The sequence below is a fragment of the Artemia sp. Qi Xiang Cuo genome, chromosome 2 (genome assembly GCF_049724085.1).
Source record: "Artemia sp. Qi Xiang Cuo chromosome 2, ASM4972408v1, whole genome shotgun sequence".
Taxonomy (NCBI): Eukaryota; Metazoa; Arthropoda; class Branchiopoda; order Anostraca; family Artemiidae; genus Artemia; species Artemia sp. Qi Xiang Cuo.
Genome location: NC_142795.1, coordinates 48,076,334 through 48,103,508, shown reverse-complemented (window position 1 = coordinate 48,103,508; position 27,175 = coordinate 48,076,334). Strand labels below are relative to the sequence as shown.

General features: G+C 37.7%; 2 protein-coding genes across 3 annotated transcripts in view; both read right to left on the bottom strand.

Annotated features, from left to right (window-relative positions):
* The window catches only part of LOC148955303 (uncharacterized), a 63,777-nt gene extending 39,265 nt beyond the window's left edge, over positions 1-24,512 (bottom strand). Inside the window, exons 1-2 of one of the 2 annotated variants that reach the window (XM_089108142.1) lie at positions 24,475-24,511; positions 23,011-23,163 (exon numbers count right to left, since the gene is read on the bottom strand). The gene's annotated coding sequence lies outside the window, so the exon portion shown is untranslated. Of the gene's footprint in view, positions 1-23,010; positions 23,164-24,474 lie in introns of both variants that reach the window. The other variant, XM_089108143.1, reaches the window with a different exon arrangement.
* Positions 1,762-2,595, bottom strand: LOC148955304 (uncharacterized). The gene has a single exon (XM_089106944.1). It carries the CDS (start codon positions 2,593-2,595, stop codon positions 1,762-1,764), a length of 834 nt encoding a protein of 277 aa, XP_088963070.1.
* Positions 24,513-27,175: the final 2,663 nt, after the last annotated feature.

Here is a 27,175-nt window from a genome sequence, read left to right as displayed (position 1 = left end):
GGGCCCTAAAATATGCCTTGGGAACATCTTTTGAAGTATTTACCTATACGTATCCGAAGAGCACTGATAGATGAACACATTAAGAACACTTTTAACTATGCAAAAAATCTGGTTCCATCCCACTTTTAGGACTGTAATAAGAGAAAGGTTGGGATGGCTATGACACATTTTGCGGATGAAAGACAAAATGTTGTCTTACGGATATAATCGTAGAGCTGTATCTGCAGCAGCATTCTCTGGAGCCTGGCTGAAGACTTAATGATTGGGTGGTCCAACAGTGTTTCAAGTTGCTTGTGGTCAGTTACTATGTTGAAGTGTTGACCATTCAAATACTGGTGGTAGTGATGGCATCCAAAAACGACTAAGTACAGTTCTTTTTCTATTTGGGAATAGTTCTGTTCAGTGTCTGTTAGTGATCTTGACGCATATGACAAAACACTGTTGTTCTGAAGCAGTATCGCACGAAGTCCGATTTTGATACATCTACTTGCAGCTCAATATTACTGCAAGCTGGATCAAAGAAAGCTACTCTTCCGCAGATGGACTCTTTTAGTTGCTGAACGACCTGCCCATGGTCAGGGGTCCAAACAAACATCTTTTGCTTCAGCAATGATCTCAACGGCTCGTTTGGGTTGGCAGGTTTGGAATGTACTGGGAGAGGTAGTTGAGCATTCCAAGGAGGGTCTGCAGCTGTTCCCGTGATTTTGGCGAAGGCATTTCTTGGACAGCCTTGACCTTATTTGAATCCTGGTGGGTGCCCTCACCAGATAAGATGTGGCCAAAATAAGGGATGAATGTTTCTTTCAGGATACAGTTTTCCTTGTTCATTTTCACTCCCTTCTTTTTAACTCAATGCAGCGTCTTTCGAAGATTGACGTCCTGTTCCTCTTCTGGTCTGCCTGAGATGACAATGTCATCACTTATGACAGAAAAACGAGCCAATCTTGCAAAAACTTCTTCCATATGTTACTGAAATTCGTCTTGAGCTGATATAAGGCCAAATGGCATTCGCTTGAATTTGTATCGCCCAAAGGGAGTATTGAAGGTCGTCAACTCAGATGACTCGTCGTCCAGACATAAAGACCAATAACCATGCCGAGCATCAAGCTTCGAGAAGTATTTCGCACCTGGTGTTTCTGGATCGCTTCATCAAATGTTGGCATTGGGTGATGATGCCTCTTGATTGCCTTGTTAAGGTCATGGGGATCAATACAAACTCTAAGGCTCCCATCTGCCTTTTCCACAATAACTACAGAGTTAACCCAGTTGGTTGGCTGGCTTTCTCAATTATGCCTAGACTTTCTATGCAATCAAGCTCTTGCTTGAATTTCGTTTGTAATGCAAGGGGGATCCGTCTTGCAGGCCGCACTGAAGGTTCAGCTCCTTCTCAAAGGACTATTTTGCATGTCCCTTCGATTTTGCCCACTCCTTCAAACAACTCTGAAAATTCATCGAAGAGTTGGCTTGTATATGCTGGATTACTCTGAAGGCTGAGGACTAGTTCAATTCAAGCAAGCTTTGACTACGATCCTTGTAGGCACATTTCAATCTGCAAATACCAATTACTGTGATCTTTTGACCACAGAAACTAGTAAGGACATGATTAGTTGGGTACATTTTCGGCTGTGATTTTAGCTTTTTGAAAAAGTGCTTTGGAATTATATTGGCTTGTGCCCCAATGTAAATCTAGAATTGGACACTAATCTGTCCATCAATTCTTATGCTTGCATATGGCTAATCCTCTTCATTGTCTGCTCAGATTTAATAATTAAAGAGTTCACCATCTGTAGTCTGATGTGTAGATTCAATAACATTGACACTTTTCTTCGCACTGCAACAAACTTCAGCAAAATGATTTAGTTTGCCACATTTACTACAGGCTTTCTCCCTAGCAGGGCAGTTATGACTCACTGAATATTCACCACCACAGAAATAGCAATCAGATTTGGATGCTTTCTCGATACGTGAGTTCAGGTTTTCCTTAATTGCATCAACTCCTTGTTTGAATGCTGGATTGCTCATGCTGCCTTCAGAAGACATTATCCTCAGTCGTGCCCGGGTTTCAGTGTATGTTCTGGTGATTTTGATTGCTTCAGCTAATGTCAGCTCTGATCCTGACTGAAGAAGTTTTTCCCTGGTCCTCTGATTGTTTATTCCACATATGAGTCTGTCATGTACCTTTTTGTCCTTGGTATCAGCTGCATAGGAACAGTCACACACAAGAACCTTGAGTTTGGTAACATATTGTTCAATGGTCTTGCTGTCTTTTTGATCACGCTTACAGAACACATACCAAGAGAAGATCAGGTTTGCTTTTGGGCTGAAATAGTCACCAAATTTCTGGAGGTACACATCGATCTTGTTTTTTCCTGCATCAGCTAATGTCCATGTGCTGAATATGTCACGCCCTTTTTCTCCCAGCCAGATTAACAGGTATGCACACTGCACTTTCTCCAACTTTCTACTAAGAGGACCATCAAACATAAGCTGTGCATGGCTCTTGAACCTGACCCATGCTACTCTAGGGTTGTCTGATTCCCAATTCAACTCTGGATAATGGATGGCGGCGTCCATGCCCGTCTTTTCTGACACCATGCAACAAGCATAGCTAACAAATGGAGATAAGCAAGCTCAGGCATTTAATTAAAAAAAACCCATAACACAACCTGTAAATAAGCACAGCTAAGCAAAAGCAAAGCAAACAAATAAACAGCAAACACAAGCAAAACAAAGCACTAATTTCAAGCTAGAATGTACCAATTGTCTATCCATCTAGGGCCAAAGAAAAGGGAGGTTGTCCTTAAATGGTGTGAGAAGAGGTCAAAAGAAAGGATTTAAAGGAATTTTGAACTTCTTGAGGGGGTATAAAGAGCAAAGCCTTGAACAGATAAGGATGGAGGAGGAACTTGAACAGTTGTGATGGTCTTAGCCAACTTTTTGCTGCAGTGAGTTATGAGTAGTAGTAGTATACATGTAAAATTTTCACAAGTAGATCTACAGCACAACCATGGCCTAAAGATATTTGCTTGGGCTTTATAACTTTGCTTAATCCTGATGTATAAGATTAGAAAGAAGTTAGAAAAATGTGCCATTAATTTGGGAAAAAATAGATTCTATTATGGCATTAAATTTCGTTCAAATCATCTGAAGTGGGTTTCAAAAACCTAGAGTCTAAAAAGTATACTTAAACCAAAACTAAGGAGATATATTCCTTTTTTCTAAGCTAGGCCATGTTAGACCTGCCGCTTTCAAATTTTCTAAGCCTTGGAAATTAGGAATGAGTTGATATAGGAACTTGAAAACACTTTTCTAAGGCATAATTTAGCCTCTGATTTAATTCCTGAAACTATGTTTCTCCTAGACTAACCATTGTCCAAGATTAAAAAAAAAAAAAAATCAACTTCATGGGGCATAATTTATACCTTGAATTCCTTCCTGGAAGTTTCATTGGTAATTGTTAAGCAGAGGGAAACATTTGAAGGAAAAACTAAAAGATCTTAAAAATAGGCTACTTTAAACAATCGTAAATACTTACCTCATTCCTAAAAGCAAATTGCTTCACCTCCCACCTCCCCTGAAGTGGAGCAATATATAGCTGAATAGCCTATATATATTTCCACTATATCCTATGTATTGCATGACTCTTTTCATCTCACAAATTGACTAGTGTTGGAAATAGCAAAATAAAGAAGAAAGAGTAAAGCTGAAGTAAAATATAATGGGATTAGAGGCAAACATAATTGGCTATACATTACTCAATTACAAAGGGAGGGGGAGTGATGAGTGTGCTTCTAAGAACAAGATAAGGATGAAGGTTAAGAATTAATCCTTTCGGAAGGAGACATGCTAGAACAAAAAGAGACACATTTTTAGATAGCCAATTGGTAAAATTCTAGTTTAGCTACTTTTGGCTATGTTGGAAAGGGGATAGGTTAGGAAAACAAAACTTACAGTAATGAATCCAGGGCTAAAAACATACTCTGGGAAGGTATTGTCAAGCTCCCATGTTAAACCTCTTCTGATTTCTGAGTCTTAAGAAATTTGCCCACTTGACAAGTCTATTGCCTTTTGAAATTTTGACAAAACAAAATTTTACATTAATTTTCAGTTTTGTTTCTTTTTTCTGGTTTTAGTTCTGAAGATGCAATTCCTGCTATTTGAGAAGGATTTTAAGCTATTTAAATTGATTTTTTCCAAATTTAGGAAACATATTTGGAGATTGAAACCTCATAAATTGGGAAATTGGGTTGTTATGTTGTGAAGCTGGAAACAGTTTTCTTGTACTTCATTTAAGCAGAAGATCTGTTTTGCAAGGTTTCATTTTTATATCACAAAGATTTTTTAAAGGTCATTAAAATTACCCTCTAGAAGGAAAAGGAGTGGAGTTAGGTAGGCTACTTCAAAATAACTTCCCAGGACATACTTTAGCCTGTAGACCCATCCCTGAAAGTTTCACTTTCCTAACATAACCCCTTTCCAGGATAGCAAAAAGTAGCTAAACTAGCACTTTACCAGCCAATCTTATGCTTATTTCCATGGTTTGGTTTGTGTTTTTGACAACTCATCCCCAGCCCCCCTCTAATGGTCTCATACAGCCCTACGCTATATGAACAAACTAGCCAAAAAAAATGATTGAATTTTTAATATACAGCAAGTATCATTTTTTTTATTACAGGTTTCACGGCTCCATCACAGATGATGATTTGCCGCTATTCCTGGTAGTTACCTCATTTTCTAACACTAAGGTACTTGTTATACCTTCTCTTGAATGCATCAAGAGAAGGATTTTCTGGGATTACCTGTGCCGGCAATCTATTCCATGTGGCAACGGCAACCAATCCTTGGGCAAAACTCGTTTTCAAATATTCTTGGCAGGGAGTACCCTGCTCAAGGTAGTCCTGACAAGCTGTACTTCGGAAAGTTGATTGCAAAGGGCATTGCTTTATCAGGAACGAGCTTCAATAGCTCCTCTGATGGAAGGTTATATAAGTACTTATAGAAAACTGACATGGACGCCACATCAAAACATTCCTGGATCAGCTATGGTGTTTTAGCTTTCGTGCCAAAGGTTGCTGCATGCACTGCTTTGTTTTGAATATGTTGGAGTGGAGCAATGTGGCTTTTTGGTGCACCAGCAAAGAGAGGACATACATATTCCATGACAGGTCTGATGCACAAATTGAAAAGTGGCAGAATAGAACCATCAGGGAGAATACTTTTGCATCTTAGGATAACTCCTAACTTCTTGTTGCAAGAGGATCTAATTTTACTGAGATGCTCAGTCCATGAGAGATCCAGAGGGAAATTAACTCCAAGTAGGCACAGTGTATCAACTCACATTATTACCTCTCCTTTGAAGACGAAATCAGGATGAGCCCATTACATGTCTTAGAATTGAATCAACGAATCATATTTTCTTGTTTGTTTCTCAATTCCATCTGTTTTAATTGTGGGAAGTAATTAGGATCATTATTAGGATATTCTTAGATGTCAGAGGATCATATCCATTGCATTTATCACTTGGAACCTATTGTTACCTGTACATGACTTTAATGAAATTTTCCTTTTCTTAAACTTGTGTTTCCTACTTATTTATGATGACATCTAGGCCTCAGTGCTTCCACTTTTTGGTTTCAATTCTCCCTATTTTATACCAATTTCCCCTAAAATTCCCTATCTTTAGGTCTGATTTCTTCCTAGAAAGAAGAGATATTTCGCTTTATATTTCCATACAATCTACTTGAAAAAACATAGCACAGCATCAAATTGTTATCTTTTACTTTAGATACCTCTTTCCCTCCTGAGGACACATAAGAAAGTTTAATTAAGTGTCATCTCCAGCACTTCATCACATATAGGGTTTGCCTTTGTCTTGAAGCCAGCAACATCTTTTGGTATGCTGACAGTTAATGAAGTTTTTATATTCATTTATCAATCAGTAATTGACTCAAACAAGTGAGAATACTGTGACATTCTTGAGACTATTTTGGGTGTCTGTTTTGATTAATTAATTAAAAAAAAGCTTTCCTAAAAAAAGTTTTTCAAATAAAAGTAAAGGCCATTTTAAACTTAAGATCAGCAGATACAAATATCTTTTAAAATTCAAACTCAAAACGACCAGAAATTACTATTAAAGAATAAATGAAACACAAAACGAACAGAAATTAAATATACAATCATAGCAAAAACATACAACAAGTAATAATATAAATGAATAAATAGATCTTAAAGCGAGTAATGCTTAGATTTAATATTAATATCAAGCTTAAAATGAAAAAAAAAAAAATCCTATTGAAGTATAAATGAAACTTAAAAAAAAGAGAACTTAAATAAACAATGAGTGTAAACAAACATACAGTAGATATTAATGTAAATGAATAAAGAAATCTTAAAACGAGTGAAACTTAAATGGAATATTCAAATAAAGCTTGAAACGAACAAAAATCACTACAAACAAGAGTTTTGGTATCGCCTCCTTATCTCACTGTAAAAGTCTAGAACCTACTGCGTCATTGACGCTTTACTGAAAACCAACTTTATGAAAAATATTTTCTTTTGTACTTAATATTGAAAATAAACATTAAAATTATAGTAACATTTTGAGCTGATGAGGTTTCAGCAGCTAATATCATTATATATTAAATATTTAGTTTAGTTTATTGGATCTTTTTAACATGGTTAAAGACGAATACAGTTTCCCTATAAACAAGTTTTTGGATACTGCCTCCGTTCCTAACTGTAAATAAAAATCAAAAACCTACTTCGTCATTGGTACTTAACTGAAAACGGATTATATTACAAATATTTTCTTTTCCAGTTTCAGTATTGAAAATAAAAGTACAATTACAGTAAAATGAATTCTTGAACTGATGGATCTTTCATAAATTAATATCATTATACATCAACTATTCAATTTGATGTTGTTTATACTTTCCAAGACTGTTCAAGATGCATATAGTTTTCAGTAAAGCACCAATAATGAAGTAGCTTTTAGACTTTTACAGTGGGAGAAGGAGATCATACCCAAACTCTTGTTTGTGGTGATTTTTGTTCGATTTGTAACAAAATTGCTATCTCAAAATTTTTATCAGATGGGTTTGGGAAAAAGAGCGTGGTGGCAGGGACGTACGCAGGGGGGGCCTCCGGGCCCGCCCCCCCCGAAATCTCACGATTTTTTTCATTTTCCCATAATTTTCTGATTTTTCTCACAGAATAATGGGTTTGAAGGATTTGGCCCCCCCCCGAAACAAATTGCCCCCCCCCCCAGAAACAAATTCCTGCGTACGTGCCTGCGTGGGGGGGACTAGATTAAGCTTTGGTCTCTTTTGACTCTTTAAAAGTGAACTAGAACTTTCTATTTTCAATCAAATGAGCCCTCTCTGAAGTTTATATGAATATCACATCAACAAGAACCATATATATCCTAAGAGTATAACTTACAACGCCTATCCCTGGGCCCTGGGGAATGTGTCGACCCTGGAGTTTTAATATCTGATGGTTGAACTATTTTTAACAAAATGGTCATCTGAAATTTTTATTGGATGGGTTTATCCATCTGATACACCCAAAGGCGTGGAGGGCGGGAGGGGCTAGTTGCCCTCTGATCTTTTTTCACTCTGAGAAAATGAACCCTCCCTGAAGTTTATACGAGCATACCTTTCATAAAAACCATATATGCCCCCAGAGCAATACTTACAACGCCTGTCTTGGCCCTGGGGGAGGGGGTGTGTCGACAAAGGAGCTTTTCTTATATGATCTTTGAACTATTTTTAACAAAATGACCATACATAAAGGAGATTTTGTTACATGATCTTTGAACTATTTTTAACAAAATGGCTACCTCAAATTTTTTATCAGACGTATTTGGGAAAAAGGGCTTGGGGGGGGGGGTCAGTTGCCCTCTGATCACTTTTGATTCTTAAAAAGGGCACTAGAACTCTCGATTTCCAATCGAATGAGCCCCCTTTGAAGTTTATACGACGACCCCTTCTGTATGAAGTGCCTCTGGGAAAAAAAAATAAATGGAGTGTGGGGGGAGGCTAGCTTCCCTCCGATCACTTTTGGCTCTTAAAAAGTGAATTACAACTATCAATTTCCAATCAAATGAGCCCTCTAGGAATTTTATACAAGCAACCATTCCATAATAACCATTTATGCCCCCAAGGCATAATTTACAACGCCCACCCCCGGGCCCGGGGGGGCTGTGTCGACACCAGAGTTTTTTGTTATCAGAACTTAGAAATATTTTTAACAAAATATCTATCTCAAAATTTTTTTTCTGATGCATTTACGGCGTGGAGGAGGGGGGATAGTTGCCTTCTGATCTCTTTTGACTCTTAAAAAGTAAACAAGAACTTTCAATTTCAAATCAAATGAGCCATCTCGGAAGTTTATACGAGCATCCCTTCCATAAGAACTATATATGCCCCTAGAGCATTACTCATAACGCCTGCCTCCCGGCCCTGGCGGGTTCCGTCGACAAAGGAATTTTTCTTATCTGACCTTTGAACTATTTTAATGAAATGGCTATTATAAAAATTTTATCGGATGGGCTTGGGGAAAAAAAGGTTTGTGTGGGGGGTGGGGGGGGGGTGGGGGTGGGGTGGTTATTTGCCTTGGATATCTTTTGACTCTTAAAACTTGAACTAGAACTTTCAATTTCCAATCAAATGAGCCCCCTCTGAAGTTTATACAAGCATCCGTTTCATAAGAAACATAATTTTTGAACAATTTCCAAAACACTGGCTATCTCAAAATTTGTAGCGGACGGGCTTGGGGAAAAATTAGCGCGGGGGGGGGGGCTAGTTTAACTCTCTTGACTCTTAAAAAGTGAACTAGAACTTTCAATTTCTAATCAAACTATTTTTATGAACTATTTTTAACAAGATGTCTATCTCAAAATTTTTATCAGATGGGTTTTGAAAAAGAAGGCGTGGGGACGGGCTAGCTGACCTCGGATATTTTTTGACTATTAAAAAGTGAGCTCGAACTTTCAATACCCAATCAAATGAGCCCTCTCTGAAGTTTATACGAGCATCCCTTTCATACGAACAATATATGCCCCAGGGCATAACTTACAACGCCTACCCCCGGGCCCTGAGGGTTGTGACGACACTTGGGTGTGTTATCTGACTTTTGAGAAATTTTTAACTTAATGGCTATCTAAAGATTTTTATTGGATGCATTTGGGGAAAAAGAGGCGCGGGGGGGGGGGGGGCTAGTTAACCACCAATCTCTTTTGACTCAAAAAAACTTAACAAAAACTTTCAATTTCCAATCAAATGAGCCATCTCTGAATTTTTTACGAGCATCCCTTCAATAAAAACCATATATTACCCCTGGGCATAACTTACAACACCTGCCCTCGGGCCCTGGGGAGCTGTGTTGACCCCTGAGTTTAGGTTATATGGTCATTGAACTATTTAAAAAAAGCTACCTCAAAGTTCTTATCGGATGGGTTTGAGGAAAAAAGGGTGTGGAGGGGTGGGAGCTAGGTGCCCTCTAATCTCTTTTGACTCTTAAAAAGTGAACTAGAAGTTTCAATTTCCAATCAAATGATCCCTTTTTGAAGTTAATACGAGTATCCCTTCCATAAGACCCATATATGCCCCCAGGGCATAACTTACAACGCCTGTCCCCGGGCCCTGATAGGTTGTGTCGACACCGCGATTTTTTTTATATGATCTTTGAACCTTTTTTTTAACAAAATAGCTATCTTAAAATTTTTATTGGATGCATTTGGTAAAAAAGGGTTAGGTGGGGGGGAGCTGGTTACCCTCCAATATCTTTTGACGCTTAAAAAGTCAACTAGAACTATCAATTTCCAATCAAATGAGCCCTCTCTGAAGTTTATATGAATATTCCTTCCATAAGAACGATATATGCCCCCAGGGCATAACTTATAACCCTTGCCCCTGAAGACTGGGGGGAGTTTCCTGCTCAATCATATAATTTCCAGAACATTCAACTACGTTGAACAAAATGGCTATATCAAAATTTTGATTGGATGTGTTTGAGGAAAAGGTGGGTGTGGAAGGGGTGTCAGTTGCCTTTGAATCCCTTTCGGCTATTAAAAAGGGAACTAGTCATTTAAATTTCCAATCGAATGAGCCCTTTCTGAAGTTTCTACGACAATGTTGTCTGTACAAAACCTTATATGCCCCCCAGGGCATAACTTACAACCCTTGCCCTGAGGGCTGTGGGGGAGTTGTCATCCTCAAAGACCTTATTTTCATAACTTAAAACTACGTTTAATAAAATGGCTGTCTTAAAATTTTGATTGGATGTGTTTGGGGAAAAGGTGGGCGTGAGAGGAGGGTTACATGCCCTCAAATAACTTTCGACTATTAAAAAGGGCACTACCCCTTTGAATTTCCAATCGAATGAGCCTTTTTTGAAGTTTCTACGACAACACCTTCTATAAAAACCTTATATGCCCCCAGAGTATAACTTACAACCCTTGCCATGAGGGTTGTGGGTGGTGTCCTCCACAAAAACAAATTTTCTATCTGGAAATAAACTACGCTGAAAAAAATGGCTATCTCAAAATTTTTATTGGATATGTTTGGGGGAATGATGGGCGTGGGGGGGGGGGGCTAGTTGCCCTCCAATCACTTTCGACTATCAAAAAGGGTACTAACGCTTTGAATTTCCAATTAAATAAGCTTTTTTTGAAGTTTCTACAAAAACGCCTTCTTTAAAAACCTTATATGCCCCCAGGGCATAAGTTAAAACCCTTGCCCTGAGGGTTGTGGGGGAGTGTCCTCCTCAAAAACATATTTTACATCTGGAAATCAACTGTGCTGAACAAAATGGTTATCTCAAAATTTTGATTGGATCTGTTTGGGGGAATGATGGGCGTGGGGGGAGGGGGCTAGTTGCCCTCCAATCACTTTCGACTATTGAAAAGGGCACTAGCCCTTTGAATTTCCAATCGAATGAGCTCTTTCCTATTGAAGTTGGAATGAAACTCAACAGAAAGAAAAAACAAATAGCCTAAACAATCTATGCAAACAAACATACAATATATACTAATATATAATAGTAAATGAATCTTAAAACGACCGAAACTTAAATTGAAAACGCAAATCAAGCTTGACACAAACAAAAACCACCACAAACAAGAGTTTGGGTATCGCCTCCTTCTCTCACTGTAAAAGTCTAGAACCTACTGCTTCATTGACGCTTTACTGAAAACCAACTTTATGAAAAATATTTTCTTTTGTACTTAATATTGAAAACAAAAATTAAAATAATAGTAACATTTTGAGCTGATGAGGTCTCAGAAGCTAATATCATTATGCGTCAAATATTCAGTTTAGTTTATTGGATCTTTTTAAAATGGTTAAAGACGAATACAGTTTCCCTACAAACAATTTTTTGGATACGGCCTCCGTTCCTAACTGTAAATAAAAACCAAAAGCCTACTGCGTCATTGGCACTTAACTGAAAACGGATTATATTACAAATATTTTCTTTTCCAGTTTTTACAGTATTGAAAATAAAAATACAATTACAGTAAAATGAATTCTTGAACTGATGGATCTTTCATAAATTAATATCATTATACATCAACTATTCAATTTGATGTTGTTTATACTTTCCAAGACTGTTCAAGATGCATATAGTTTTCAGTAAAGCACCAATAATGAAGTAGCTTTTAGACTTTTACAGTGGGAGAAGGAGATCATACCCAAACTCTTGTTTGTGGTGATTTTTGTTCGATTTGTAACAAAATTGCTATCTCAAAATTTTTATCAGATGGGTTTGGGAAAAAGAGCGTGGTGGCAGGGACGTACGCAGGGGGGCCTCCGGGCCCGCCCCCTCCGAAATCTCACGATTTTTTTCATTTTCCCATAATTTTCTTATTTTTCTCACATAATAATGGGTTTGTAGGCTTTGGCCCCCCCCCCCGAAACAATTTGCCCCCCCCCCCGAAACAAATTCCTGCGTCCGTGCCGGCGTGGGGGGGACTAGGCTAAGCTTTGGTCTCTATTGACTCTTTAAAAGTGAACTAGAACTTTCTAGTTTAAATCAATTGAGCCCTCTCTGAACTTTATACGAGTATCACATATACAAGAACCGTTTATATCCTAGGAGTATAACTTACAACGCCTATCCCTGGGCCCTGGGGAATGTGTCGACCCTGGAGTTTTAATATCTGATGGTTGAACTATTTTTAACAAAATGGTCATCTGAAATTTTTATTGGATGGGTTTATCCATCTGATACACCCAAAGGCGTGGAGGGCGGGAGGGGCTAGTTGCCCTCTGATCTTTTTTCACTCTGAGAAAATGAACCCTCCCTGAAGTTTATACGAGCATACCTTTCATAAAAACCAGATATGCCCCCAGAGCAATACTTACAACGCCTGTCTTGGCCCTGGGGGAGGGGGTGTGTCGACAAAGGAGCTTTTCTTATATGATCTTTGAACTATTTTTAACAAAATGACCATACATAAAGGAGATTTTGTTACATGATCTTTGAACTATTTTTAACAAAATGGCTACCTCAAATTTTTTATCAGACGTATTTGGGAAAAAGGGCTTGGGGGGGGGGGTCAGTTGCACTCCGATCACTTTTGATTCTTAAAAAGGGCACTAGAACTCCCGATTTTCAATCGAATGAGCCCCCTTTGAAGTTTATATGACGACCCCTTCTATGTGAAGTACCTCTGGGAAAAAAAAATAAATGGAGTTTGGGAGAAGGCTAGCTGCCCTTCAATCACGTTTGACTCTTAAAAATTGAATTACAACTATCAATTTCCAATCAAATGAGCCCTCTAGGAAGTTTATACGAGCAACCATTCCATAATAACCATTTATGCCCCCAAGGCATAATTTACAACGCCCACCCCCGGGCCCTGGGGGGCTGTGTCGACACCAGAGTTTTTTGTTATCAGAACTTAGAAATATTTTTAACAAAATATCTATCTCAAAATTTTTTTTCTGATGCATTTACGGCGTGGAGGAGGGGGGATAGTTGCCTTCTGATCTCTTTTGACTCTTAAAAAGTAAATAAGAACTTTCAATTTCAAATCAAATGAGCCCTCTCCGAAGTTTATACGAGCATCCTTTCCATAAGAACTATATATGCCCCTAGAGCATTACTCATAACACCTGCCTCCGGGCCCTGGCGGGTTCCATAGACACAGGAATTTTTTTTATCTGACCTTTGAACTATTTTAATGAAATGGCTATTATAAAAATTTTATCGGATGGGCTTGGGGAAAAAAAGGTGTGTGGGGGGGGGGGGGGGGGGGGGGGGGGGGGGGGGGTTATTTGCCTTGGATATCTTTTGACTCTTAAAACTTGAACTAGAACTTTCAATTTCCAATCAAATGAGCCCCCTCTGAAGTTTATACAAGCATCCGTTTCATAAGAACCATAATTTTTGAACAATTTCCAAAACACTGGCTATCTCAAAATTTGTAGCGGACGGGCTTGGGGAAAAATTAGCGCGGGGGGGGGGCTAGTTTAACTCTCTTGACTCTTAAAAAGTGAACTAGAACTTTCAATTTCTAATCAAACTATTTTTATGAACTATTTTTAACAAGATGTCTATCTCAAAATTTTTATCAGATGGGTTTTGAAAAAGAAGGCGTGGGGACGGGCTAGCTGACCTCGGATATTTTTTGACTATTAAAAAGTGAGCTCGAACTTTCAATACCCAATCAAATGAGCCCTCTCTGAAGTTTATACGAGCATCCCTTTCATACGAACAATATATGCCCCAGGGCATAACTTACAACGCCTACCCCCGGGCCCTGAGGGTTGTGACGACACTTGGGTGTGTTATCTGACTTTTGAGAAATTTTTAACTTAATGGCTATCTAAAGATTTTTATTGGATGCATTTGGGGAAAAAGAGGCGCGGGGGGGGGGGCTAGTTGCCCTCCAATCTCTTTTGACTTTGAAAAACTTAACTAGAACTCTCAATTTCCAATCAAATGAGCCATCTCTGAATTTTTTACGAGCACCCCTTCAGTACAAACCATATATTACCCCAGGGCATAAATTACAATACCTGCCCTCGGGCCCTGGGGGGCTGTGTTGACTCCTGAGTTTAGGTTATATGGTCATTGAACTATTTAAAAAAAAAGCTACCTCAAAGTTCTTATCGGATGGGTTTGAGGAAAAAAGGGCGTTGAGGGGGGACTAGGTGCCCTCCAATCTCTTTTGACTCTTAAAAAGTGAACTAGAAGTTTCAATTTCCAATCAAATGATCCCTCTGAAGTTAATACGAGCATCCCTTCCATAAGACCCATATATGCCCCCAGGGCATAACTTACAACGCCTGTCCCCGGGCCCTGATAGGTTTTGTTGACACCGCGATTTTTGTTATATGATCTTTGAACCTTTTTTTTAACAAAATAACTATCTTAAAATTTTTAGTGGATGCGATTGGGAAAAAATGGTTTGGGGGTGGGGGAAGCTGGCTAGCCTCCAATATCTTTTCACGCTTAAAAAGTGGATTAGAACTTTCTATTTCCAATCAAATGAGCCCTCTCTGAAATTTATATGAAAATTCCTCCCATAATAACAATATATGCCCCCTGGGCATAACTTATAACCCTTGCACCTGAAGACTGGGGGGAGTGTCCTGCTCAAACATATAATTTCCAGAACATTCAACTACGTTGAACAAAATGGCTATATCAAAATTTTGATTGGATATGTTTGGGGAAAAGTTGGGCGTGGAAGGGGTGTCAGTTGCCTTTGAATCCCTTTCGACTATTAAAAAAGGAACTAGTCATTTAAATTTCCAATCGAATGAGCCCTTTCTGAAGTTTCTACGACAATGCTGTCTGTACGAAACCTTATATGCCCCCCAGGGCATAAATTACAACCCTTGCCCTGAGGGCTGTGGGGGAGTTGTCATCCTCAAAGACCTTATTTTCATAACTTAAAACTACGTTTAATAAAATGGCTGTCTTAAAATTTTGATTGGATGTGTTTGGGGAAAAGGTGGGCGTGAGAGGAGGGTTACATGCCCTCAAATCACTTTCGACAATTAAAAAGAGCACTACCCCTTTGAATTTCCAATCGAACGAGCCTTTTTTGAAGTTTCTACTACAACACCTTCTATAAAAACCTTATATGCCCCCAGGGTATAACTTAAAACCCTTGCCTTGAGGGTTGTGGGTGGTGTCCTCCACAAAAACATATTTTATATCTGCAAATAAACTACGCTGAAAAAATTGGCTATCTAAAATTTTTTATTGGATATGTTTGGGGTACTGATGGGCGTGGGTGGAGGGGGCTAGTTGCCCACCCGCACTGTTTGAATATTAACAAGGGTTCTAGCCCTTTGAACTCCCAATCAGATCGGTTTTCTCTTATGTCTCATTGATAACGAATACCATAAAAACCTTAATCGCCCCCAGGGCATAAACTAAAACCCTTGCCCTTAGGGCAGCGGAAATGTTTTCTCCTCAAAAACATATTTTACATCTGGAAATCAACTGTGCTGAAAAAAATGGCTATCTCAAAATTTTTATTGCATCTGTGGGGGGGACTGAGGGGCGTGGGGGGCGGGGGCTAGTTGCCTTCCAATCACTTTTGACTATTAAAAAGGGCACTAGCCCTTTGAATATCCAATCGAATGAGCTTTTTTTAGGAGTTTCTACAAAAACGCCTTCTTTAAAAACCTTATATGCCCCCAGGGCATAACTTAAAACCCTTGCCCTGAGGGTTGTCGGGGAGTGTTTGCCTCAAAAACATATTTTCCATCTGGAAATCAACTGCGCTGATTCTCAAAATTTTGATTGGATGTGTTTGGGGGAATGATGGGCGTGGGGGGGCTAGTTGCCCTCCAATCACTTTCAACTGTTAAAAAGGGCACTTGCCCTTTTAATTTCCAATCGAATGAGCCTTTTTTGAAGTTTCTACGACAAGGGCTTCTAAAAAAAAACCTTATATGCCCCCAGGGCATAGCTTAAAACCCTTGCCATGAGGGTTGTGGGGGAGTGTCCTCCTAAAAACATATTTTCTATATAGAAATCAACTATGCTGAACAAAATGGCTATCTCAAAATTTTGATGGGATGTGTTTGGGGAAATGATGGGCGTGGGGGGGGGCTAGTTGTCCTTCAATCACTTTCGACTATTAAAAAGGGCACTAGCCCTTTGAATTTCCAATCGAATGAGCTCTTTTTTGAAGTTTCTACGACATCGCCTTCTTTAAAAACCTTATATGCCCCCAGGGCATAACTTAAAACCCTTGCCCTGAGGGTTGTCGGGGAGTGTCCACATCAAAAACATATTTTCCATCTGGAAATCAACTGCGCTGAACAAAATAGCTATCTCAAAATTTTGATTGGATGTGTTTGGGGGAATGATGGGCATGGAGGAGAGGGCTAGTTGCCCTCCAATAACTTTCAACTATTAAAAAGGGCACTAGCCCTTTTAATTTCCAATCGAATGAGCCTTTTTTGAAGTTTCTACGACAAGAACTTCTATAAAAAAACCTTATATGCCCCCAGGGCATAGCGTAAAACCCTTGCCCTGAGGGTTGTGGGGGAGTGTCCTCCTAAAAACATATTTTCTATCTGGAAATCAACTATGCTGAACAAAATGGCTATCTCAAAATTTTGATTGGATGTGTTTGGGGGAATGATGGGCCCGGGGGGGGGGCCTAGTTGCCCTCCAATCACTTTCGACTATTACAAAGGGCACTAGCCCAATGAATTTCCAATCGAATGAGCCTGTTTTGAAGTTTCTACGACAACGCCTTCAATAAAAACATTATACGCCCCCAGGGCATAACTTAAAATCCTTGCCCTGAGGGTTGTGGGGGAGTTTTTTCCTCAAAAAATATTTTTTATCTGGAAATCAACTATGCTGAACAAAATGGCTATCTCAAAATTATGATTGTATGTGTTTGGGTGAATGATGGGTGTGGGGGGGGGGGGCTAGTTGCCCTCCAATCACTTTCGATTATTAAAAGGGCACTAGAACTCTCGATTTCCAATCGAATGAGCCCCCTTTGAAGTTTCTACGACGACCCCTTCCATATGAAGTGCCTCTGGGAAAAAAAAATAATAATAAGAGGCAACGCTATAGCGTTGCCTATAGTAAAGGCCATACGGCTCCAATGTTTTATTATTATTTTTTGTCCCAGAGGCACTTCTCATGGAAGGGGCCGTCGTAGAAACTTCAAAGGGGGCTCATTCGATTGGAAATCGAGAGTTCTAGTGCCCTTTTAATAATCGAAAGTGATTGGAGGGCAACTACGCCCCCCCCACGCCCATCATTCCCCTAAACACATCCAATCAAAATTTTGAGATAGCCATTTTTTTCAGCGTAGTTGATTTCCAGATAGTAAATATGTTTTTCAGGAGGACACTTCCCCACAACCCTCAGGGCAAGGGTTTTAAGTTATGCCCTTGGGGCAGATAAGGTTTTTTTTAGAAGGCGTTGTTGTAGAAACTTCAAAAGAGGCTCATTCGATTGGAAATTCAAAGGGCTAGTGTCCTTTTTAATAGTCGAAAGTGATTGCATGTTTTTGATGAGGACACTCCCCCACAACCCTCAGGGCAAGGGTTTTAAATTATGCCCTTGGGGCACATAAAGTTTTATAGAAGGCATTGTCGTAGAAACTTCAAAACAGGCTCATTCGATTGAAAATTCAAAGGGCTAGTGTCCTTTTTAAAAGTCGAAAGTGACTGGAGGGCAACTACCCCCCACGCCCATCATTCCCCCAACCAAATCCAATCAAAATTTTGAGATAGCCAAATTGTTCAGCGTAGGTGATTTCCAGATAGAAAATATGTTTTTGAGGAGGACACTCCCCCACAACCCTCAGGGCAAGGGTTTTAAGTTATGCCCTAGGGGCATATGAGGTTTTTATAGAAGGCGTTGTCGTAGAAACTTCAAAAAAGGCTCATTCGATTGGAAATTCAAAGGGCTAGTGCCTTTTTTCATAGTCGAAAGTAATTGGAGGGCAACTAGGCCCCCCCCCCCCCTCATGCCCATCATTCCCGCAAACACATCCAATCAAAATTTTGAGATAGCCATTTTGTTCAGTGTAGTTGATTTCCAAATAGAAATACAAGCCTCAGGGCAAGGATTTTAAGTTATGCCCTGGGGGCATATAAGGTTTTTTATTGAAATCTTTGTTGTAGAAACTTGAAAAAGGGCTTGTTCGATTTGAAATTCAAAGGGCTAGTACCCTTTTTAATAGTCGAAAGTGATTTGAGGGTAACTAACCCCCCTAACCTAACATAAACCAGAGACAATACACACACAGAGACGACACACACATAGAGACAACAAACAAAGACAGAGACGACACACACAGAGAGACGACACACACACACAGATGACATACACACACAGAGTAACGTCACACACACAGAGACGACACACACACAGACAAAGACGAAACACACACAGAGATGACAAACACACGAAGACGAAACACACAAATACGACACCCACACAGAGACGACACACACACAGAGACAAAACACACACAGAGACGACACACATATAGAGACGACACATATAGAGATAATACACATAGATACACATAGAGATAAGGTTTTTACTGAAATCTTTGTTGTAGAAACTTGAAAAAGGGCTCATTCGATTTGAAATTCAAAGGGCTAGTACCCTTTTTAATAGTCGAAACTGATTTGAGGGCAACTAACCCCCCTCTCACCCCCACCTTTTTCCCAAACACATCCGATCAATATTTTTGATAACCATTCTATTCAACGTAGTTGCAACTTTTGTAAATTAGGTCTTTAAGGATGACAGCCCCTCCCCCCATAGCCCTCAGGTCACGGGTTGTAAGTTATGCCCTGGGGGCATATAATGTTTTCATTGAAACCATTGTCATAGAAACTTCAAAAGGGCTCATTCAATTGGAAAATGAAAGGGCTAGTGTCTTTTTTAATAGTTGAAAATGATTGGATTATGACTAACACCCCTATCACGCACACCATTCCCCAGGAAACTTCCAATAAAAATTTTGAGATTTCCATGTTGTTAAACGTAGTTGAACGTTCTGTAAATTAAGTCTTTTAGGATGATATCCCCCTCAGAGCCCTCAGTGCAAGGGTTGTAAGTTATGCCCTTGGGGCATTAAAGTTTATATCGAAAGTTGTTATAGAAATTTCAAAAAGGGCTCCTTTGATTGGAAATTGCCCTTTTTAATAGTCGAAAGTGAGTGGAGAGTAATTAACCCCCCTCTTACGCCCACCATTTCCCCAAAAAACATTCAATCAAAGTTTAGAGAAAGCCATTTTGTTCAACATAGTTGTAAGTTCTGGAAATCATGTATTTCAGGATGACAAACCCCCGAGAGCCCCAAGGGCAAAGGTTGTATTTTATACCCTGGGGGCATATAAGATTTTATAGATAGAGTTATCGTAAAACTTCAAAAGGGACTCATTCAATTCGAAATTGAGAGGGCTAGTGCCCTTTGTAATAGTCGAAAATGATTGGAACGTAACTAACCTCCCTCTCACTCCCACCATTCATACAAAAAAAATCCAATCAAAATTTCCAGATAGTCATTTTGTTCAACATAGTAGAAAGTTCTGGAAATTAGGTCTTTGAGAATGACCTTAGGGTAAGGGTTGTAATTTATGCCCTGGGGGCATATAAGGTGTTTATAGAAAGCTTTGTTGTTTTCAAAAGTGCTCATTCGATTGGAAATCGAAAGGCCTAGTGCCCTTTTTAATAGTTGAAAGTGATTGGAAGGCTTGACATTTTTATAGTAAAGATTTATGTGGTTATAATGTATTATTTTTTGTTGTTGTTGTGGTTTATGCCAGGGCACTTTGTATCGAAGGAGTTGTCGTGGGAACTACGAAAAGGGCTCATTAGATTGAAAATAGAAAGGGCTCATGCCCTTTTTAATAATCGAAAGTGATTGGAGGGCAACTAGTCACCCTTCCACTCCCACCCTCCCATCTGCCCATTATGTTTAAAAACTAATTGTTGCCTTAAGTTGTTGCCAATCAAAATGCACTGTGTTAATGCTAATTCCCATTAAGGCATCTCAGCAGTATCCCAAGAACAATTGAGGGTATTATGTTCAAACTTTTGGGGCTACTTTTGCTCTTAAAATTTAACCAAATCAAAATAGCGTAAGTGTATCCAAGCTATCAAAGAAAGTAAACATATTTTTTTCAAATGGTATCAAGTTTTCCATTTCAGGTCAACTAGAGGAGGTTTGAAACTAAATTAAACAGTACTATTTGTGTCCAGATTTATAAAAGGGTGTGTTTTGTTAAATATTGCTGAAAAATTTACTCCAGCATACAAATAGCAGGCCAAATTATAAAGTCTTAAAAAACGAAAAGATTTAAAGTATTATTTTATTTTTCCCTGAAAAGACTATGTCAATATAAAACGAACAGAAATAAATTAAAAAAAATTTTCTACAAAACAAGTTTTTCAAAGAAAAGTAAAGAACTCCATTAAACAAAAAAAGAGCAAAAATAAAATAAAATAATCTACCAAGCGTGAAACTACCACAAATCAGCATCGATAAATAAATGAAACCCAAAACAAACAGAAATTACAATCATTAACCTAGTCAAACTCAAAACGAGCAGAAATTAACATAAGTTGGGTTCAAAACCTCTATGCCTTCCCAAGGCCAGAAAAAAATTTGCACTTTACTGAAAAAATATCTATGTTTTTACTTTTATAACTTTAATAAACCAAATAATATTAACATTTTGATTACTAAATATCAGTATATTTAGAGTTATATCAGAAGGAGGTCATACCCAAACTTGTTTGTGGTGATTTTTGTTTGTTTCAAGCTTGATTTGCATATTCAATTTAAGTTTCACTCGTTTTAAGATTTATTTATTAATTTAAAATAATATCTATTGTATTTTTGTTTTCATTGATTGTTTATTTAATTTTTATTTGTTTTAAGTTTAATTTATACTTCAATAGCAAAATATTTTTTTTCGTTTTAAGCTTGATTTTCATGTTCAATCTAAGCATTAATTGCTTTAAGATCTATTTATTCATTTATATTATTACTTGTTGCATATTTTTGTTATGATTCTTTATTTAATTTCTGTTCGTTTTGGGTTTCATTTATTCTTTAATAGTAATTTATGGTCGTTTTGAGTTTGAATTTTAACAGGTATTTGTATCTGTTGAGCTTAAGTTTAAAATGGCCTTTACTTTTCTTTGAGAACCTTATTTTTCAGAGTTTTTTTTTTTAAATTAATAATAATAAAACATTGGAGCCATATGGCCTTTACTATAGGCAACGCTATGGCGTTGCCTCTGATTTCAGGAGACTAAACAAATGCTCGGGTGGTTCAGCACTAAAAAGTAAAGAGAAGATCAGTGATATAAACTTCTGCAATTCTGGGTACTTGATTTTGCCACTGCAAGTCTCCAGACTAAATATCTTTATCTAGTACTGCTCAACTGACAGGTCTTCAACTTGGGCATATTCCAAATAAAGCTCAGTGACATTAGTCATTGCAAGTAACCTCTATTCTACATCCATTTTCTGGAGGCCAAAACTTTTCTTTTAGAATAGAAAATCTTGCAAATAGTGGCCTTAGAGATTTTGGCTTCAAATGTCTTGCATTTCTTGGTTCAACCATATCAAAATGTCATAATCTTTTTCTTTAACCAAGAAATGGTTTTGGATCTTCTTGATTAGGACTATATAGTATTTTCAACAAGACTAGTAAAAGACTTCAATATCATCACTTGGCTCTTGAGCATCTACAAGTTCTTGCATTGAATTTGTTGCAGCTATTCCCATATGTTTGGCTTAAAGGCAGGTACTTGCTTGAAAGGTAAGGATCCACTTTGGTAAATAAACCAACACTGTGAATATAGTCCAGTTTCATGAAGTTAGACACAACATCATTCACAAGTTTGCTGACACTTGCCTTTAGGGAGTGAAGAACTGGAAGCTCAGATGGGAAAACTGCATTGAATTCATTGGAGAGGCTGAGAGAGCAGTCCATGAATTCAAGGTATGGCTTTGTCAACTTGCTTTGTAATGTTGGCAATATAAGGTCATTGGATGCAGTTGGGATGTCAAACATGGTTTCTAGGAAATACTGAGTAATAGCAAACTGATACTCAATAAGCATCTTTATGCAGGCCTGAAGGGACTACCAATGGGTCTATCCTGGTGCCAGAATTGAGAGTGCTTTGCATTGAAAGAACTCCAGAAATTCAGCATAGTTACCTCCCTTAGAAACACTTCTGGAAAAGTGGGCATAGATTTGTGCCAAATCTTCTAGTGTCTTGGGAAGTAACAAGCATGCATAGGATAAACATAAGTGAATAAGATGGCATGAGCATTTTATATTCAAGATATGGGGCATCATGGCTTTCATTAGTGTTGAAGAAGATCTATTGCATCCAAACATGACATTAGCAGTATCTGCACAAAAACCAACAATATTTTGTGAGGGAATCATGTTTTTTACAAAGACTTGTTTGATGCAGTTAGTTGACCCTCAGTAAATTTTTTTTGTTGCAAATGAATTTTATCCCCACCCCTATATATACCAATTCAGGCTATATATTTGCACATTAGGGGGTGGGGTTAAAGTTTATTTCTGATGCAAATGAGAGGTAAGTTTAGGCTTTACCCCAGCCCCCCCCTTACCATGCAAATATAAACCCTGAATTTGTATATAGGGATGGGGTAAAATTTGTTTGCAACAAAAATGATCATTATATTTGTAAAAGGCATTCTGAGTGGTATGTTCACTTTATTTGTAAGTCAATAATATGAACTGCAAAAATTTACCAGACCCTCATACAATCCATCACTAAATTCATTTTAGTGATGGTAAAGTTCATTTCCATACCAAATGCTCACAAAATTTGGATTGAGGATGCAATTCTGACTATAGAGATAAGTTCATTTCTAAGCTACCTGAATAGTCTGCTAATATAAACCTTACCCAAATTGCTGAATAGCCTAACCAATACTCCCTTATGTTGGTAATTTACACCAATCAAAGCCATTGCTTAAAAATAAAATAAAAACTAGGCTACCTAAATCTCTGATCTGAGAGATTTGAGTCTCCTCTTGACAGCAATGTCAGTTGAGACTTCTTTCAATATGACTAATTTTCTTCTTTCTCAGCATGACACCATTAGCTGCAACTACTTTCAATACAGCAATTATTAATTCACCTCAGCTTCAATCTAAAAAGAACAGACAATCTTCCTTTATAGCAGGTTTTTTTTTTCACTTAACACATAAATATATCTTTGCTAAAACCATCAGTCGAACATATTCCATATACAAAACCAATTCCTTTTTCAACACTGACAATACAGCAATTTGATTACTAACAACATTAGATAAAATCTTTTTCTCTACCACTTTCCTGTATAAATTTAATAAATAGGTCTGTTATCCTATACGTCAAAAATTCCTAATGCAAGTGCTACTTAAAACTCTCCTAAATTTTCCTCTTTGTACAAATTCATCATTTCTTCTTTCAAATTTTCATATTCCTTACATTCAACAAAATAATGGAAAATACTTTCTATCTCACTACAATTATCACACTGAGGACTATCAGCTTTGCCTATGATAAACAACCCTATGCTTAATACCTACATGGGTTGACCAGAAACAGAACATTAAGCAACCATATTTTCTTGTTAATATACTGTAGTTTTTCATATCAAAGCCAGGCTGCTTTTTCAGTAAATATTTACCAAATCATATTATTGAATTATGAATAAAGTGAACATACCACTTAATGCCTTTTTTATGCTCTTTTCAAATATAGTAGTCTACTCATTTTTGTCAGAAATGAATTTTACCGCCACCCCTATATACCAATTCAGGGTATATATTTGCATATGAGGAGGGTGGGGGTAAAGTTTAAACTTACCTCCCATTTACATCAGAAACAAAATTTACCCCCCCCTAATGTGCAAATGTATACCCTGAATTGGTATATATAGGGGGGGGGTAAAATTCCTTTCTGACAAAAATTAGTATTATATTTGGAAAGAGCATAAAAAAAGGCATTGAGTGGTATGCTCACTTTATTTGTAAGTCAATAATATGATTTGGTAAATATTTACCTCTTTTTCTGGGTAAGAACTACATTACTACTATCATTTCCTCAAAATATTTTTGGTAAATCCTTCTAACCATCTCTCTAATCTGTTTATGTTTCTGTAGGGGATGTAAGGGTCATATTTTGTGCTGTTAGTTTGGCATATTGGTCTGCTTTTTCATTACCCACCACTGCCACATGGGCTGGACATCACAAAAATTGTATCACTATTCTTTTCTCAACAATCTTCAGAATGCAACTATAACACTTATGGACCTCATCATTTGGTTTACTAGGAAAATTTTTTAGGGACTGGAGGGCAGATTTTCAGCCACTGCATATGAGGAACTTAGATTGGTTTTCATCACATTCACTGGTTTTTCTTGATACCCATTCTAGTTCACTTTCAATTGCTTTTATTTCTGCTATGCTAGGCTACCTAAATAACATTCCGGGGTTCAGCTTTTTGAAATTTCGGCTGTTACAGCCAGGGCTTCCACTCAAAGCCTTAAAGACTCGGGGAGTTTCGGGGACAAGTCTTCAAGGTTCGGGGAATTTTCGGGAAAAAACAAAATGGAATTTCGTCGCGAAAATTCGGGAGCCAAAATTGGTTTTAGCTTCGGTTTCAGGCTCAAGTAGGGCTTGGATCCGCGTAGTAAATCAAGCCTTTTACAGAGTAGTTTTAGAGCCAGAGCACGGAATTGGAAACCATAGCTGAAAACACTTATTGCTGATATTGCTGCAAAAACTTCAAAATTGTAAAAAAAAATAATAAAAAACAGTGAATACATGTGAACTGTAAATACCAGTAGCAGTTTTTCATTAATTCATTAATCTGAGCAATTCATTAATATTATTTAAAAACAAATATTGTCTGCGGTTTCTAGATATGTAAATTAAATAGGCAAAATTCAACCTATAAGTATGGGGCAACATTAAAACTTAAAACAAGCAAGAACTAAATTAACAAGTAACTTTAAACTTAAATTAAAAGAGAATTTCAACTACAATTGACACATTATTGGTCTTTCATGCTGATTCTAAGGTTTTGGGTGTTTATCCCCAGGAAAATCCCCCCGCGGAAAAAACGGGAAAGTACCCCTCCCCCTTACAAAAAATACCCTCGTAAAAAAATGTCTCCCGCTGAAAATACACCCGCGGAAAATACCATCAGAAAACACACACACCCCCGGTGGAAAATACCCCCTTGACACATACATTTTTTTTCATTGTTTGTTTCTACTATGCTCTCCTTCCTCTTGTTACCTCATAATTACTATATAGTCACCGATTAACCCCCCACCCCTCCCACCAACCCTGCGGCCATCCATGTTTCAAATATAGTACTTATTGCAGTCTCATTTTTATATCAGCCCATCTAATGCCTGGACATGATAGATATAGGTTACAAATCATATAAAAGTTACCTATTCTGTTTTTTCACGCTAACATCATTTGGCATTATTAACCAACAGTTCGTGGTGAATAATTCCGAAAATAATATAAAACTTGACAAGAAAATAATATGAGCCTAATAACCAAATTTGTACTTTAAGCTGTAATGGAAATTTTCTCATGAATAATATTTTTGGGGTCACTACCGTATAAATCCCCTATTCCCCGACCTTGTACATAGTCTACAGTTAAATTTTGCCTCATTCGGAGGAGGAGGAGTGGTGCATTTGTTATGGTAACACTATGGTATTTAGGGACAGTTCTCCCGATAAAATAAATTATACCACAATTTCTTTAAATTGTTTTGTTTTTATCTCAGAATTAGTCTTCATACAGGGTGACTAAGAATGTTCAAGCATTATAAGTTATAAAGGTAGGCCTACTGGCCTAGACATTTAAACAAGTTTACTTGGCTATCCCGAATTTGAGCAGAACATATTTGCAGTAAAATTTCTTTCGCCTAACTAACATCTTTGCAAGACTGTAAAAAGATCCTAACACTGCAGTTTCAGATATTAGGTCCACTGAAAATATTACACGGGTGAAAGGACCAGAATAATAATTGTGAGGGGAATAGCCGATTGACAAATACAATTCTCAGATAAAAGAGAGAAGAACTTAAATTTTACACACCGAATGAAAGAAAAAATTTAAATGATAAGAATTCCTGGCAAAAAGATTCCTTCAATATATTATGCCTTCAATCATTAAGTATTAAACATTAATACAGTAGTTCCAAAACCAAAAATAGCAAAAGAAAACGACATTTTAACTTATGGTTCGGCTTTCAAAACCATTCTCGGTACTTTCCTTTTATGTGGGCACCTCTAAAAAGTCAAGTTTGGTTAATGCTAATGAAATAAAACAAAATAGAATGAATATATAGTAGTTTAGAAACAAATTTGGGCTATATATTTGCTCATTAGGGGGGTGGGGAGTGAAGCATTGTATATATTAAATACGTTAATATATGCTATGCTTTACCCCTACCCCCCTAATGTGCAAATATATAGCCCAAATTTGTTTCTAAACTATTGTATATTCATCCTATTTTGTTTTTTTTTCATCCCCCGCCCCCCTAAACCCCAAAAAACAACAGTTGAAATATAGTTCCCATAGTGAGAAACCCCTGAATACTTGTTTATACAACATCAGTTAGCGTCAAATCTTTGTTTTTGTCGAGTGGATGCCTTGGGTTTTAGTGACTGTTTTTTAGAGGTGCCCATATTATGGGAAAGTACCCAATTCTCCCTCTTTAGAAGTTCAATTTCAAAACCAAAAATACAACCGGCGTTCAACAACTTTAAGTAAAATTCTTGTCTAATTTTGTCAAGATTGTCATGACCACGAATGACATAAATGTAAGAATCTTAATAGCATTTGGAATACTGCATTTGAAATGGTTTAATCTAAATGCAGGAAAATGTTAGTTTTGTGAAAATATGAAGAACCATCTATACTTAAATTGTATGGGTCTGGTTCTTATGCAAAGTAACACAGGAGACAAAAATTAACAAACAAGAGAGTAGCAAAAAATTATGGTATGTAAAGTAATGTTTGCTAGGGATAGTCACTAGGGGTGACAAGGCCATACCCAGAGGGGGAGGGGGTAGGGGGGCTTGAACCCCTCCCGAACTATATTTTGACTCGTAAAAACGTGACAAAAATGGATATAAACAAATTTT